The sequence below is a fragment of the Amblyraja radiata genome, chromosome 4 (assembly GCF_010909765.2).
Source record: "Amblyraja radiata isolate CabotCenter1 chromosome 4, sAmbRad1.1.pri, whole genome shotgun sequence".
Classification (NCBI taxonomy): domain Eukaryota; kingdom Metazoa; phylum Chordata; class Chondrichthyes; order Rajiformes; family Rajidae; genus Amblyraja; species Amblyraja radiata.
In genome coordinates, this window is record NC_045959.1 from 47,420,632 (window position 1) to 47,438,215 (window position 17,584).

The following is a 17,584-nucleotide window of genomic DNA, read 5'->3' on the forward strand; positions in this document are numbered from 1 at the left end:
AATTTGTTTAAGATAATTATAAGCAGTTGAATAAGGGGTGGGAATTAATAAGCTTTGGCTTCTTCCTGCTCCTTTTCGGACACATACGATTTCATTTATTTATAGATATTGTTTATGACACTTTTTAAATATTCTTGTTTAGTTTTTTGTATGCTGTTTCACACTTGCTTTTTATTCTTTTATTCTGTTCGAAATAAAGAAATAAAGAAATACATCTTTTCAGTAACTGTCAGTATATTGATGTTCAGAAGAAATAGAAATTGCATATGTAAGTTGCTTTTAATCGAGGGACAATAATTATCTAAAACTGAAGGCATCAGTGGGTTCCGGAATACATTGCGAGTTGGGTATCACGGTGAGCAGACTGTGCATAGCCTGGTAGTTATAGTGACAACCATTGAGTTTTCCAATGGGGACTCAGTCACAAACATGGAGCAACTTTTTTTTGGGGGACTCGCCATCACAGTACCATCTGGATTAAAGACGAAGAAAATGTGAAAAAAGCTTAGCATGGCAATGTGAAATTAGAAATTAGTTTAAGAATCTGTAAATAGAGATTTAGTAATAGTTTCCTCTTGTTTTGCAGAAAAGGTTGCCGCAAACGAAGATGCTGTGCAGAAAGCGGATGTATCCTCCACAGGTCAAGGTGTAATTGATAAAGAGGCGCTCGGTCCAATGATGCTCGAGGTCAGTTTAACAACCAATAGCAATGAAAATAGTTTCATTTTCATTAAAAAGGAACATACTTGTTGACTGTTAAGGACCAGAATTCATTCGAATAACATTCTGGTTCTGTTCCACCTAAGAGACCAAATCATCCTGATTTCTGGTGATTAAACTGGTCTTTCCCAGGAGAATATATCTGTTACATTTGATCTCAATGTCCCTGGGTTTTAATGTAGCCAAACCATAGTCAAATCCAGCCCATTAATCCCTTCAATTCTACTCTTATGATTCACGTAATTGAAACAGTTCATACAGTGCTACATGACTCCCCTGCCAATAACCTGCATGAGGTTCGGGTAGTCATTCCAGTCTTGCTCCAAATATGAATACAAGAGCTGAATTCCAGAGGTGATGCTGAAGTTACTTGTTCAATATTGTTCAACTGACCAATCCACAAGTTTTTGGGATGTGAGGGGAAATTGCACCATCTGATGGAAATTCAGGTGGAGATGCGGGCAATGCACAACTTCCATACAGGCAGCACCACAGGTCAGGATTGGACCAGGTCGCTGGAGCTGTAAGGCAGCAGCTTCACTAGCTGTGCCACTGTGCTGCCCCTTAAGAGCATTGCAGTGTGAGGAAGCAAATGAATGCAACAACACCCGACCATAGGAAGATGTGGGGGTAGTTAATGAGGATATCGAAAGAGAAAGTGGCATGAGTGCACCAGGTCTGCTTGCTGACTGGCTGCATTGATGTTGGTATTGGGTTGAGTGACAGCCTGCATTTACCCAAGCAGCCTCTGAGAGATGTTGATAGGTAGATGAAAAAATGATTTCAAGAACTTTTAGATTTGGAACTGTAAACTGCCACTGATATTCATCCCCAATCTCTAGCTTTCTAACATTTTAGCACATAATGTCTCATCTGATTAAGGATGGGAGAGTGTCTATAAAAACAGCATTTAATTTGTAGTGTTTGTTCTTCACAGGCCTTGGATGGATTCCTTTTTGTGGTCAATCTTGAAGGGCACATAGTGTTTGTATCTGAGAATGTGACTCAGTACCTGAAGTACAACCAAGAAGAGCTTATAAACTCCAGTGTATACAGCATACTGCATGTTGGTGACCATGCAGAGTTTGTCAGAAACCTTTTGCCTAAATCTCTTGGTAAGGATCTGTTTAAAAATTGTTATCTCTTCATTTAATATTATTTTCTGCATGTAAGTGGCAACAAATGAAGTAGTATATTTACATTAAATACAAATTTTAATGAAATAAAGATTTTATATTTTTCGCTTGCCCGTATACAAATTATTCTTTCCAATTTCACACTGAAGTGTGTAAATCTTGCATTTTCCAGTTAATGTGGTGCCTTGGTCCAATGAAATCCCAAGACGAAACAGCCACACTTTTAACTGTCGTATGTTGGTTAAACCACCTGGTGAGACTGATGAGGAAGGCCATGATAACCAGCAAGCACCTCAGAAATATGAAACAATGCAGTGTTTTGCTGTATCTCAACCAAAGTCAATTAAAGAAGAAGGGGAAGGTAAGATTTCATGCAATCACATTGGCACTATGATAATCCACAGTCAATGACAGAATCGCCTATCGTATTTTAAAATGTGCAAATATTTCACACCAGCTATTGGGTCCTGCGTTCATGTGGAAATGTGGGTCACAGATTTTTGCACATTTAATTCTTATGTGGCGTGCAAGCGCTGTTATGGAAGCACTGGAAGTCAGGTGCTTCCCCACAGGAAGTGAGAGAAAGTCAGGCATGCATGCCACCTAATGGCTGAATTGCAGCTCCTGTTTGTGGTAACCTGGGGTCAGTCTTTTTGCTTGTTCTCTGGACGTTGGCTGGTACGTAACAAGGGCAGCCTTTGAGACGGGGGAAAAAAAGCTGGTAAACATTATAACGTCAACATAATTTTTGCAAGCTTTGAAGCTAAAGTGCTTTAAATGTGCTTCATTAATATTTAAGAATCAAGATGTTCCTTTTACTGCTAGTAATTTCAAACAAAATAATTTATACGAACGTCTCTTAATTTTGTTTTGCTCTATCCAATGGTAGTTGCTCAATCCTGTTTCATATCTGCCGGTTCTTTACTAAAACTTCTATCTGATCAGTAATACTCAATGCAAAGATCAATAATAGGATTACTGAAGCTGCCTTGCCTCAAACCATGTTAACTATTTGTACCTAACTAAGATTAACGATAATTTGAGCTTTTGATATAATTGACCTCTCCTAAGGAAAGAAGCAGTTCTGATACTTAATAGTCACAAAAAAAAAATAATTAAATTATATTCATCCTACTGGGATTTATTGTACACCCTCTTTATGAAATCATAAGCTATAAAATGGTCTGTTTCCTTCAGTTTAAACAAAATCTATAAATAACAATGAACCACATAGAAGTAACATTCAAAGTATTTAATGTAAATGAATGGAACTTTAAAAAAAAAAAAATCATGTTATTTTTGTTTCGCTTGTTTGGCAGCATCTAAACTTGACCAGAATTCTTCCTGTTTGGCAATTGCGGTAAACTTGACACAATTAAATCTGTGTTCCAACAGGATACTAGCATATTGCCTTTAATCGTATAAGAACCTTACCTTCAACTGCAACATGTAAATGCAAGATTTTAGTTATGGAATGTAAACATGATTTGTTCTTATAAAGTAGTTTGACTTCATTAGTAATTGTATGTAAATTATAGTCAATATTTCTAATGTTTTTTCAGAGTTTATTGTTTTAGTGGATGGTGAGCAAAGAATCAGATAAATATAACAAATGGAAATCCTTCCCTATTTATTAATCGACAATTGTTATTAATATAGTAATTTCCTTATTTATAATTTGTGGATGTGTTGATTTGCTTAGCAAAAACAATGGTAATATTCATGGTAAAAAAAATGGTGATTAATCACTTTCCTCCTAGGATAAATAAAGTTTTATTGTAGAAGTATCCTAATGCTAATGGATGCTTGATAGTTGGCACAGATTCATTTGGCCAAGACACAAGTTTCCATGTTGTATCACTCTGCTTATTTCCATGTCAGTTGTACATAGGCTGATGGGATTTTCCATGCAATGTGTCTTTGGAGTATTGGGGGGAAATATGTGTTGTGTTGTCTGATTTTGGTCACCCAGAACAACAAAGTAGTCCTGATGCTTTGCAGGATTAGGACCCATGTAATTTAAGTACCTGCTAACCTTTCATTCCATCACTTCCAATACTACCCACTCACCATAGCATTTTTTGGAGGTAACGATCTCTAATCCTTACTCCCTCCACACCCCTAAAACCCAACCTTACCTCCTCAATGTTCCTGACCTTCTGAATGATTTTCCCTCTCCATGCTCCTCTCACGCTGCCCAGCTCAGATGCAGCACGTCACACACTGTAGTGTTGCAAAATCTTGTGCATCTTCAGAAAATCAGGGACTCACCTATAAATGTTGGTTTTGTTCATATGCTTCAATGGTGGTTATTTTTAAATTGCAATTTAGTAGATAAGATAGCATAAGAAATAGATGTGAAGTAGCAAATATTTGGTGAAAGCTAGAGTTATATTGGTTGCTTAATACTAAATAATTATGGATTAGGTTTTAAGTGGAACCAGGAACTTAAAAGAACAAGTTTGTGTTTGGTAGGTACACAAAATTGCTGGAGGAACTCAGCGGGTGCAGCAGCATCTATGGAGCGAAGGAAATAGGCGACGTTTCGGGCCGAAACCCTTCTTCAGACTGATAGGGGGTGGGGAAAGAGAGAAGGACAAAGGGAGGAGGAGGAGGAGCCCGAGGGCGGGCGGATGGGAGGAGACAGCTAGAGGGTGAAGGAAGGGGAGGGGGGGAGGGGACAGCACGGGCTAGCCAAATTGGGAGAATTCAATGTTGATGCCAAGGGGACGCAAGGACCCCAGACGGAATATGAGGTGCTGTTCCTCCAATTTCCGCTGGTGCTCACTCTGGCAATGGAGGAGACCCAGGACAGAGAGGTCGGATTGGGAATGGGAGGGGGAGTTGAAGTGCTGAGCCACCGGGAGGTCAGGTAGGTTATTGCGGACTGAGCGGAGGTGTTCGGCGAAACGGTCGCCCAACCTACGCTTGGTCTCACCGATGTAAATCAGCTGACATCTAGAGCAGCGGATGCAGTAGATGAGGTTGGAGGAGATACAGGTGAACCTTTGTCGCACCTGGAACGACTGCTTGGGACCTTGAATGGAGTCGAGGGGGGAGGTGAAGGGACAGGTGTTGCATTTCTTGCGGTTGCAACGGAAAGTGCCCGGGGAGGGGGTGGTGCGGGAGGGAAGTGAAGAATTGACGAGGGAGTTGCGGAGGGAGCGGTCTTTGCGGAAGGCAGACATGGGGGGAGATGGGAAGATGTGGCGAGTGGTGGGGTCACGTTGGAGGTGGCGGAAATGGCGGAGGATTATGTGTTGTATTTGCCGGCTGGTGGGGTGAAAGGTGAGGACCAGAGGGACTCTGCCCTTGTTGCGTGTGCGGGGATGGGGAGAGAGAGCAGTGTTACGGGGTATGGATGAGACCCTGGTGTGAGCCTCATCTATGGTGGCGGAGGGGAATCCCCGTTCCCTGAAGAACGAGGACATTTCCGATGCCCTAGTATGAAATGTCTCATCCTGGGAACAGATGCGGCATAGGCGGAGGAATTGGGAGTAGGGGATGGAGTCTTTACAGGGGGCAGGGTGGGAAGACGTGTAGTCCAGATAGCCATGTGAGTCAGTGGGTTTATAATGTATGTCGGTCAGGAGTCTGTCCCCTGCGATGGAGATGGTGAGGTCAAGGAATGGTAGGGAAGTGTCTGAAATGGTCCAGGTGTATTGGAGTGCCGGATGGAAGTTGGTGGTGAAGTGGATGAAGTCAGTCAGTTGTGTGTGGGTGCAGGAGGTGGCACCAAAGCAGTCATCAATGTAGCGGAGGTAGAGGTCGGGGATGGGGCCCTGGTACGTATTGAACAAGGATTGTTCAACGTACCCGACAAAGAGGCAGGCGTAGCTGGGGCCCATGCGTGTGCCCATAGCTACGCCTTGTGTTTGGAGGAAATGGGAGGAGTCAAATGTGAAGTTATTGAGGGTGAGGACCAACTCCGCTAAGCGGAGGAGAGTGTCAGTGGCTGGGTATAGGTTGCTCCTCTGGTCGAGGAAGAACCGGAGGGCAAGAAATGCAACACCTGTCCCTTCACCTCCCCCCTCGACTCCATTCAAGGTCCCAAGCAGTCGTTCCAGGTGCGACAAAGGTTCACCTGTATCTCCTCCAACCTCATCTACTGCATCCGCTGCTCTAGATGTCAGCTGATTTACATCGGTGAGACCAAGCGTAGGTTGGGCGACCGTTTCGCCGAACACCTCCGCTCAGTCCGCAATAACCTACCTGACCTCCCGGTGGCTCAGCACTTCAACTCCCCCTCCCATTCCCAATCCGACCTCTCTGTCCTGGGTCTCCTCCATTGCCAGAGTGAGCACCAGCGGAAATTGGAGGAACAGCACCTCATATTCCGTCTGGGGTCCTTGCGTCCCCTTGGCATCAACATTGAATTCTCCCAATTTGGCTAGCCCGTGCTGTCCCCTCCCCCCCTCCCCTTCCTTCACCCTCTAGCTGTCTCCTCCCATCCGCCCGCCCTCGGGCTCCTCCTCCTCCTCCCTTTGTCCTTCTCTCTTTCCCCACCCCCTATCAGTCTGAAGAAGGGTTTCGGCCCGAAACGTCGCCTATTTCCTTCGCTCCATAGATGCTGCTGCACCCGCTGAGTTCCTCCAGCAATTTTGTGTACCTTCGATATTCCAGCATCTGCAGTTCCCTTTTGAACAAGTTTGTGTTTGGTGTTGGGTGATAGTAAATATCAGTTCATCATATCAACAATCTTTGGAATGATGCTATTGGTAAAATTTGGCATAATTTGTATGCATCTGTAATGTAGTCCCTTGATGTGACCAAGTGGTGATTTCTATCTCCATCCTCATCCGCTGCCACTATGGAAGGGTTAGAAAAACTTTGCAAAAACTTATGTATTTGATGTTGACATAAAGCTCCAACTTGTTCCCATTCTGAATCAGAGATGATGAAAGTGGAGCGTGCGGTTGATCGATGAGAGCAGATGATTTTGTGGTAGATAGGAAAATCATTCTATGCACTTTGAATAAAAGATAGTTGCGTCTACAAAAAGAAGTAAATGATGCAGCAGGAAGTTGACCAGTCAGATCAGATAATAGACAGCCAGGCCAGCAGAATGCTCAGATTGTTCAAGTTCGCAGCCTTTTGACTTGGGTTATGGTATTTGCTGTTAAATTATGGAAAGGATTGGCTTAGGGACCATCCTGCTGGATAAGGACAACTACATCGAAATGCAAGGCTGTAGAGAAGATCAGTGGAGTTGTCAGTGTACTATGGATGTTATGCGAGTCCCTTTGATAAATGCAAGATAAATGGATTTAGCATTGATCTTTCACATGCCTGCACTAGGTTCAAATCCATCCAAGGCCATTGAGTTATAGGAAGATTTACCGTGGGCTGTTTTGGTAGCTTTTCTCCTGAATTTTCCACAATGTGATTCCAACTGACATGCCACGGAGTGGATAGTACAGTATCGGAAATTAAAGGATTGCCAATAGGTGCTGCTAAGTTACTCTTCTAAAGTGTGTAGGAAAGAACTGCAGATACTGGTTTAAAGCGAAGGTAAACAGAATGCTGGAGTAACTCAGTGGGACAGCAGCATCTCTGTAGAGAAGGAATGGCTGATGTTTCTGAAGAAGGGTCTCGACCCGAAACATTACCCATTCCTTCTCTCCAGAAATACTCCCTGTCACGCTCGAGTTACTCCAGCATTTTGTGTGCTCTTCTAAAATTATGGCTGAACTATATTCAAGCAAAAAATAAATAATTTTGACTTGCATCTGGTTGTGTTTATACCCAAACTGGGGTCCCTGATATGAGAATTTTCATACCTCAGTGCTTGCCTCCCTTGCATTGAGCCAAGAATTTCTTAAATAAATGCAAGTCTGTCTAATAAATTTGTCGACCTGTCAGAGCTGGAACTTGTATGGTATATGAAGTGTTCAGTTTTCTTTCCAATTTCTTTATTCCCAAATGGCCCCAGAAATAGGAGGCCAATTATTTTCAATGCATTTCTTCCAAACACGTGCTTATTGGTTCACCAGCAACTTCTCCCCACATTTTGTTAAAATAAATTCACGAAGGTGGCAGAATTATGATTGTTAATACAGATATCTGAGAACTTTGAGAGATAATTATGATCATTTAGATGTTGATTCCAGACATGTCTCAGTGCCAAAATATCAGTTCTTTGCATCATGTACAGCATCTGCTTTGGAGGATAGGATGTTGCCCAAGGGATCAAGTTGAATAAAATTTCTAACACGCCACAATTCATGATTACTTCAGTTTTTTTACGACACAGTTTGGGTAATGTCTACAGTGTAGGAGTGATTGCTGCACGTGTAATTAAGTTTTTCTGCGTTATATTTAATTGTAAACTTCTGACGTTACATTACATTTTTATTTTTTACTGAAAATAGTTTCTTTCTTTTCTCAGATTTGCAATCCTGTTTAATCTGTGTGGCAAGGAGAGTTCCCGTGAAGGAGAGATCTCAATTTGCTAATACTGAAAGTTTTACCACCAAACATGATTTAACAGGTAAAACAATATGACAGTTTTAAATTTGGAATCTTCTCATCTTGGATATTTGACATATAAGATTTGTTTCTTTTTTCCTCTCCTCTTTAAACAAAATTAGGCAAATTAAAATCTCTGGATATAAATGCATTACGTGCTTCAATGAAACCAGGCTGGGAAGACTTAGTGCGAAGGTGTATTCAAAGATTTCACCTGCAAAATGACAAAGAGATTCCATTTGCTAAGAGGCATCATCATGAAGGTGAGAATTTATGGAATGCACTAAAATGATATAAGCAAGATATACTGGACATTGTACAAGTACAACTAAAATTAAAACTTCAGAATAAATGATAGAAATGTACAATAAATCCATTGCTATATGAAAACAATGTGTTTACTAACTTACAGGTGGAACCAATATATATTTTTTTAAGTCATAGAAGGAAAAGTCAAGTATTCGTAGAAAAGCCAAGCATTTGTAGAAAAAGAGTAATGAACGGTTATTGTTTTTTTAGTGACTGAGATAGAGCGGAACATAGAACGGTACAATAAGAAGCGTGACCGTCAGCTCATACAGTGCCCTCCATAATGTTTGGGACAAAGACTCTTTATTTATTTGCCTCGTACTCCACAATTTGAGTTTTGTAATAGAAAAAATCACATGTGGTTAAAGTGCACATTGTCAGATTTTAATAAAGGCCATTTTTATACATTTTGGTTTCACCATGTAGAAATTACAGCTGTGTTTACACATAGTCCCCCCCCATTTCAGGACACCATAATGTTTGGGACACAGCAATGTCATGTAAATGAAAGTAGTCATGTTTAGTATACTGTTGCATATCCTTTGCATGCAATGATTGCTTGAAGTCTGCCATTCATGGACATCACCAGTTGCTGAGTGTCTTCTCTGGTGATGAGCTGCCAGGCCTGTATTGCAGCCATCGTTAGCTTATACTTGTTTTGGGGGCTAGTCCCCTTCAGTTTTTTCTTCAGCATCGGGTGATTGACTTGGCCACTCAAGAATTTACAATTTTTTGGCTTTGAAAACTCCTTTGTTGCTTTAGCAGTACGTTTGTAATCATTGTCTTGCTGTGGAATGAACTGCCGGCCAATGTGTTTGAGGCATTTGTTTGAACAGGGCTCGAAATTAGCGGTTGCCCGGCTGCAAATGGCAACCTACAGTCCTGCCGGGCAACGTAAAAGACATGCCATTTTGCCCAGCTTGGCAAGCACCCGGGACATCTATCGTTTAATTCTGTGCGGGCCCCCTCTCTATCTTTCTCTCTCTCTCTCTCTCTCTCTCGGTCACTATCCGTCTCCGCCCGGCACCCGTGTCCGGGTCTCTGGTCTCTGCCCGCTCCTCTTCCACTGGCACGGCAGGCCGCCTTACACATGCGCACAACCACGGCCAGCACCAAAGATCCTATAGCGAGGATCTTTGGCCAGCACATCATTAGCATGGTTGTGCGCATGTGCCGCCCTGCACATACACACTGCCACTGCAACTGGTCGACGTCGGCCACTTTCCCCCTCCCTTTGCATGGTGGGAGATCTGGCCGCCATTTCTATCCGGTCGCCGCCTCGCCGCGACCGCTGAAAACCAACACAGAATCACTTGCTGGAGCTGGAGTAACTCCCTGGAGTAACTCTTGCTTCTTGGTTTCCTGGTCCTCCAAAAATATTCGAAATGGAATTGAAACAGGAGTGGACCCACCACCACCAAACACCAAACTCTGAAAAATAACAGCCTATTGCATTGTATCTGTTTATTTATTGTGTATATATATATGGTCTATGGTTTATAGACACACTGAACTTTTATCTCCTGTTCTGTATTGTTTACATATTCTGTTGTGCTGCAGCAAGCAAGAATTTCATTGTCCTATCTGGGACACATGACAATAAAACTCTCTTGACTCTTGACTTGGACTTAAACAAAAAAAAGGGTTCTTGGGGGAAAAAAAGAGCTACCTTAAATTTAATTGCTTCTGGTTGGATACCTATAGTAGGGTGAAGACTATTCCATGCTTTAATTGTGCGGGGGAACTCCATGGAGCAGCCAGCATCTCTGGATAGAAGAAATTGGGTGACGTTTTGTGTAAAGACCCTTCTTTAGGTCTCCTCTGGTTTTAGTGTATTTAGTTTAATTTAAAGATACAGCGTGGAAACAGGCCCTTCGGCCCACCGAGTCCACGCCGACAACCGATCACCCGTACACTAGTTCTATCCCACACATTAGCGACGTAATAATAAATAATAATACATTTTATTTGTATAGCGCTTTTCAAGCGCTTTGTAGATGATCCAGTGGGAAATGAGAAGCCAGTGAAGTTCTTTGAGGACTGGGGTGATGTGGTGCTGGGATTTGGTGTGGGTAATGAGTCGGGCGGCTGCATTCTGGACAAGTTGGAGTCGGTTGATGTTGCTGGAATTGATGCCAAAGAGAAGAGAGTTACAGTAGTCCAGTCGGGAGGAGATGAAGGCATGGATGAGTCTTTCAGGTTGCGGGACTGAGGAGATGGGGAGACAGTGGTGCCGTCAATAGTGAGAGTGGGGTTGTTAATTTTGGTAAGTGTTGATTTGGAGCCAATGAGGAGAAATTCTGTTTTGTTACTGTTTAATTTAAGGAAGTTGAGTTGCATCCAAGATTTGATGGCTGACAGGCAGGAGTTGATATGGGAGAGAGGGGGGTGGTGGGGGGACTTGGTGCTGAGATAGATCTGGGTGTCATCAGCATAGCAATGGAAGTCCAGTTTGAAGTGACGGAGTATATGACCAAGGGGGAGGATGTAGATGATGAAGAGGAGGGGACCGAGAACAGAGCCTTGGGGAACGCCTTGAGTGACAGTGGCTGTAGCAGAGGTGTGGTTATGGAGAGAGATGAAGTGGGATCGGTTGGAAAGGTAGGAACGGAGCCAGCTGAGTGCAGAACCTTCAATGCCAAGGTCTTTAAGTCTGGTAAGCAGGATGTTATGGTTCACGGTATCGAAGGCCGCACTCAGGTCGAGGAGGATGAGGATGTTGAGGGAACCAGTGTCAGCAGAGGTCGTTGAGGACTTTGAGGAGAGCAGTTTCTGTGCTATGGAGGGGGCGAAATCCAGATTGGAGGGGTTCGAATAGGTTATACGCGAGGAGGTGGGAATGAAGTTGTGACGCAACGATACGCTCCAGGGTTTTTGAAAGAAAGGGGAGGTTTGAGATTGGGCGGTAGTTAATGAGAGAGGAGGGATCAAGACCAGGTTTCTTTAAGATTGGTGTGACAGCAGCAGTTTTGAAAGCAGAGGGGACAATTCCTTGGGACAATGAGGTAGATTAATGAAGAGATTAATGAGGTAGGGCAGAGAACGGGGAGGCAGGACTTCAGCAGGGGAGTGGGGAGAGGGTCGAGGGAGCAGGTAGTGGGTTTGGAAGAGCTAATGATTTTGGAGATTTCAGTAGGGGTGATCAGGTCAAACTGGGAGAGGAAGCAGTGTGGAGGAGGGGTAAGGAGGTCAGTGGAGATGTTTAAAGGAGGGGCCTTGGTAGGTGGTGGAGTAGATGCTGGGGAGTCGGGAACAGGGGATAAAGATTGATAGATGGTGCTGATTTTGTCAGCGAAAAAGTGGAGGAATGAGTTGCAGAGATCCGGAGTAGAGGTAGGGAGAGCGTTGGCTCGAAGCTTGAGGAGGTTGCCCACTGTGGAGAAGAGGGTTCTGTGGTTAAGGCAGGGGTCGGTGATAATGGAGGAGAGGTAGGCAGATTTTGCAGCAATGAGGGCATCTTTGTAGGCAGTGAGGTGGAGTTTGTAAGCTTCATAGTGGACTGTGAGAGATGATTTATCTGTGAGTCGTTCAAGTCGGCGACCTGTCTGTTTCAGCTTACGAAGTGCAGGTGTATACCAAGGTGAAGATGTGTTAAAAGTTACGGTTCTTGTTTTGAGGGGGGCCAGAGTGTTAAGGGAGGTAAACAAGGTGGAGTTGAGATGGTTTGTGAGATCATCAGGTGAGATGTGGGTTGAGTCCAGGGGGAGAGTGGTGGAGAGCAGGTCAGAGAGATGGTGGGGATCGATGGATTTTAGATTACGGAAGGTGATTTCTCGGAGGAAGCCGGGGCGAGGTGTCGGAGAAGGGATGGTGAACCGTATAAGCTTATGATCAGAGAGGGGGAAGAGGCATGGATGGAGGTCGAGTACCGGTTGATTTGTGGAGCAGACCAGGTCAAGGATGTGACTTTTCTCATGGGTGGGAAAGGTGACGTGCTGAGTGAGAGAGAAGTTGTCAAGTAAAAAGGTGAATTCAGATGCGAGCTTGCAGGTGGGGGAGTCCATATGAATATTTAAGTCACCAAGTAGCAGCAGACGTGGGGAGAGAGATGAGGCAAGTGTGAGGAGTTCAGTGAAGTCAGATAGGAAGGAGGGGTTTGGTTTAGGTGGCCGGTAAATGAGGATGACTGTCATGGAGAAAGGGCTTTGAAGGCGAGGAATTCAAATGATGCTACTGGGGGGAGGGTGAGTTCAGTGATCGGAAAGTTCTGGTTGAAAATAACAGCGAGGCCACCTCCATGGCGGGAGGGGCGGGGTTTGGAGATGTAATTAAATCCAGGTGGGGATGCTTGATTGAGGGAGAAGAAGACATTGGGTTGTTGCCAAGTTTCAGTGAGCAGAAGGAAGTCCAGAGTGTAGTCAAGGATTAGTTCATGGAGGGCAAGGGCTTTGTTGTTGAGCGACCTGGTGTTGAGGAGGGCAAAGTTGGCATTGTGAGAGGGTGGAGGGATGGGGGCAGGCTGGAGAGATCTGAGGTTGTCCCGGTTGACAGTGCGTGCGGTCAGCTGGTATGGGGGGTGACGCGGTTGAGGGGGGGCAGAGCGTGGTAGTGAGCAGATGGATGGAATGGAATGTCCGTGGTTGAAGTAAACAAGCTTGCGTCGAGAGCCTCTGTGGATGTAACGTGGTCGACGTAGAAGTCTCAGCTGTTTAATGACTGGGATGCAGGATGGGATGTAGTTGTTGAAGAGACCAGTCAGTTGCAGAGTTGAGTATTTGAGCATGATGAGGAGCCCGAGCAACTGCAGGAAGCAGCAGAGAGGTTGTCCAGCAGTGAGGGTGCAGAGAGGTGACCAGCAGAGAAGGCGAAGAGAGGTTGTCCAGCAGAGCGGGTGCAGCGAGTATCCAGCGGTGAGGGAGCAAAGACGTAGGTCAAGAGTCAAGAGTGTTTTATTCTCTCGCGTCCCAATGAAATCCTTACTTGCAGCAGCACAACAGAATATGTAAACATAGTACTCTGTAAACAATGTTATAAACGAGAAAACAAAATAGTGTATATTTATATATGAATATAAAACTATGCACACACACATACAATTTCCCTCCTGGGATTAATAAAGTTCTATCGTATAGTATCGTGCGTGTAGGAAGGAACTGCAGATGCTGGTTTAAACTGAAGATAGACACAAAAAGCAGGAGTAACTCAACAGGTCAGACAGAATCTCTGGACAAAAGGAAAATATTACGTTTTGGGTTGGGTCCGAAAAAGGTTCCTGCACTCCTTTGGAATGTGGAAGGAAACAAGAGCACCTGGAGAAAACCCATGCGATCAAAGGGAAAAGGAGCAAACTCCCAGCACCCATATTCAGGATCAATTCCGGGTCACTGGCAATGTTAGGCAGCAACTTTATGGCTAATGTACTGCCCCATAGTCTTGAACATAATTAAAACATACAGTAGCTGTAAAGGGGGACATAGCGTCACTTAGAGATTTAAGACTGAAAATGGATAGTTTCTTTTTTTTTTTTAGTAACCAAAGTTATCAACGTATAATTTTTTGTGTGTTGGAAAATAAAATATAATGGCACAGCTGGTGGACTTGCTGCCTCACACGCCAGGGATCTGTGTTCGATCCTGTCCTCGAGCACTGTCTGTGTTGAATTTGCACATTCTCCCTGCAAGCATTTAGGTTTCCTCCCACATCCCAAAGACGCATTGGCTTGTAGGTTAACTTGTCTCTGTAAAATTGCCCCTAATGTGTAGGGAGTGGGTGAGGAAAATGGGATAACAGAACTTGTGTGAATGGGTGGACAAAAATGCTGGAGAAACTCAGCGGGTGAGGCAGCAACTATGGAGCGAAGGAAATAGGTGATGTTTCGGGTCGAGACCCTTCTTCAGACTGATGTGAGGGTGCAGGGGGGTGGGAAGAAGAAAGGAAGAGGCGTAAAGACAGTAGGCTGAGGGAGAGCTGGGAAGCGGAGGAGAAAGCAGGAACTACCTGAAATTGGAGATGTCAATTTTCATACCGCTGGGGTGTAAACTGCCCAGCAAAATATGAAGTTTTGCCACATCTGGTGAGACCACACCTGGAGTATTGTGTACAGTTTTGGTCTCCTAATTTGAGGAAGGACATCCTTGTGATTGAGGCTGTGCAGCGTAGGTTCACGAGATTGATCCCTGGGATGGCGGGACTGTCATATGAGGAAAGATTGAAATGACTAGGCTTGTATTCACTGGAGTTTAGAAGGATGAGGAGAGATCTTATAGAAACATATAAAAGGACAAGCTAGATGCAGGAAAAATGTTCCCAATGTTGGGCAAGTCCAGAACCAGGATCCACACTTAGAATAAAGGGGTGGTCATTTAAGACTGAGGTGAGAAAAAAACGTTTTCACCCAGAGAGTTGTGAATTTATGGAATTCCATGCCACAGAGGGCAGTGGAGGCCAAGTCACTGGATAGACTTAAGAGAGATTTAGATAGAGCTCTAGGGGCTAGTGGAGTCAAGGGATATGGGGAGAAGGCAGGCACGGGTTATTGATAGGGGAAGATCAGCCATGATCACAATGAATGGCGGTGCTGGCTCGAAGGGCCGAATGGCCTCCTCCTGCACCTATTTTCTATGTTTCTAAGTGCTGCTCATCCAATTTACGGTGGGCCTCACTCTGGCCATGGAGGAGGCCCAGGACAGAAAGGTCAGATTCGGAATGGGAGGGGGAGTTGAAGTGCTGAGCCACCGGGAGTCAGGTTGGTTATTGCGAACTGAGCGGAGGTGTTGGGCAAAGCGATCGCCAAGCCTATGCTTGGTCTCACCGATGTAGAGCAGCTGACACCTAGAGCAGCGGATGCAATAGATGAGGTTGGAGGAGGTGCAGGTGAACCTCTGCCGCCCCTGGAAAGAAGGCTTGGGTCCTTGAATGGAGTCAAGGGAGGAGATAAAGCGACAAGTGTAGCATTTCCTGCGGTTGCAAGGGAAAGTGACAGGACGGGTGGTTTGGGTGGGAAGGGACGAATTGATCAGGGAGTTACGGAGGGAGCGATCTCTGCGGAAAGCCGACAGGGGAGGAGATGGGAAGATGTGGCCAGTGGTGGGATGCCGTTGGTAGACAAAGCTAGAGAAAATCAGCGGGTGAGCCAGCATCTATGGAGCGAAGGAATAGGCGACGTTTCGGGTCGAGACCCTTCTTCAGACTGATGTTGGGAGGGGGCGGGTAGTCGGGAAAAAGAAAGGAAGAGGCGGAGACAGTAGGCTGTGGCAGAGCTGGGAATGGGAGGGGAAGGGGGGAGAAAGCAAGGACTACCTGAAATTGGAGAAGCCAATGTTCATACCGCTGGGGTGTAAACTACCCAAACGAAATATGAGGTGCTGTTCCTCCAATTTGCGGTGGGCCTCACTCTGGCCATGGAGGAGGCCCAGGACAGAAAGGTCGGATCGGAATGGGAGAGGGAGTTGAAGTGCTGAGCCACCGGGAGATCAGGTTGGTTATTGTGAACTGAGTGTTGTGTGAAGCAATCGCCAAGCCTGCACTTGGTCTCACTGAGGTTGATCATACGCTGAATAATCCAACCAGAATTTTGGGGGCGCCGTCCTGTATGGTATGGCTGCCCAGCCTGCAGCTGTCCATTTTTTCTCTCTTTTAAAAAAAATTATTAGTTAGTTTAGTTTTTTGTTCTGGAGTTCTAGCCTTTTTTATGTGGGGGGAAGGGGGGGGGGGGGGGGGGGGGGAAGGGGGAAACTGCTTTTCTAGGGTCCCTACCTGGTCGGAGAGGCAGCTTTTCTCTGGGCTGCACCATCGACCCGTCCTCGCGGCCTACCAGCGGGCCTGGACTGGCGTTTCCTGTCGGGGACCACCCAGAACCTCGGCTTCGGCAGCGGCACAGCGCTGGAGCGCTATCGCGGAGCGGGCGATGCCCTACCCGGGTCGCTGCGCTGGAACTCCAGTGAGCTGAGACCGTCGATAAAAACATCGCAGAGCTGCGGGTCTGAGGAGCGGTCAGCTGCGGGTGGCGGCGCTGACTTTTCATCGGGAGCCTGGGATCTCTCAGCGAGATCACCAGTTGTGGAGCTCCATCCGGCGCGGCCTTGTTGGCTTCAGAAGCCGCGGCCTCCAGTACGGAAGCGGCCGTTCCAGGTGTCACATACCGCTGTGAGGATTCTCCCGACGCCGGAGCACCATCGCCTGGCGAGAACGGCCTGGAACATCGGGCCTCCGTGGAGGCAACTGTGGAGGCCTCAATAGGCCCGAATATGGGTGAACTGGGGATGGGGACTGGACATTGTGCCTTCCCTCATAATGGGAACCATTGTGGGGGGATGTTTTTATGTTTAAATTTCTTTATTACTGTTATGTCTGTATTCTTTCTTTATGTGCTGCATGGCAAGAAGCATTTCACTATACCTAGGTGTATGTGACCAATAAAATAACCTTTGAACCTTTGTTTGGAAGTGGAAAGAAATAATAGAAAATGCATGCATTAACCATATAACCATATAACAATTACAGCACGGAAACAGGCCATCTCGACCCCTCTAGTCCGTGCCGAACACAAAATCTCCCCTAGTCCCATATACCTGCGCTCAGACCATAACCCTCCATTCCTTTCCCATCCATATAACTATCCAATTTATTTTTAAATGATAAAAACGAACCTGCCTCCACCACCTTCACTGGAAGCTCATTCCACACAGCTACCACTCTCTGAGTAAAGAAGTTCCCCCTCATGTTACCCCTAAACTTCAGTCCCTTAATTCTCAAGGCATTGCATCGTGTAAAAAGAGATGAGATACTGTATTGTAATTTTGCTGCATGTTATTATGGTATATATCATGTTCAAGAAGGAACTGCAGATGCTGGAAAATCGAAGGTACACAAAAATGCTGGAGAAACTCAGCGGGTGCAGCAGCATCTATGGAGCGAAGGAAATAGGTAACGTTTCGGGCCGAAACCCTCCTTCAGACCCTTCTTCATGGTATATATCATGTCTCGTCCCGACCCGGGTATATATCATGTCT

At 45.2% G+C, this 17,584-nt stretch overlaps 1 protein-coding gene across 8 annotated transcripts in view; it reads left to right on the top strand.

Moving 5' to 3' along the window:
- Nucleotides 1-17,584, top strand: part of ncoa2 (nuclear receptor coactivator 2) — a 296,823-nt gene that overhangs the window by 229,609 nt on the left and 49,630 nt on the right. For all 8 annotated transcript variants that reach the window (XM_033019338.1, XM_033019334.1, XM_033019337.1 and 5 more), the window contains 5 exons: nt 587-687; nt 1,658-1,835; nt 2,029-2,217; nt 8,245-8,346; nt 8,447-8,587. In XM_033019338.1, the coding sequence (XP_032875229.1) occupies nt 587-687; nt 1,658-1,835; nt 2,029-2,217; nt 8,245-8,346; nt 8,447-8,587 (711 nt within the window). The remainder of the gene's footprint in view (nt 1-586; nt 688-1,657; nt 1,836-2,028; nt 2,218-8,244; nt 8,347-8,446; nt 8,588-17,584) is intronic.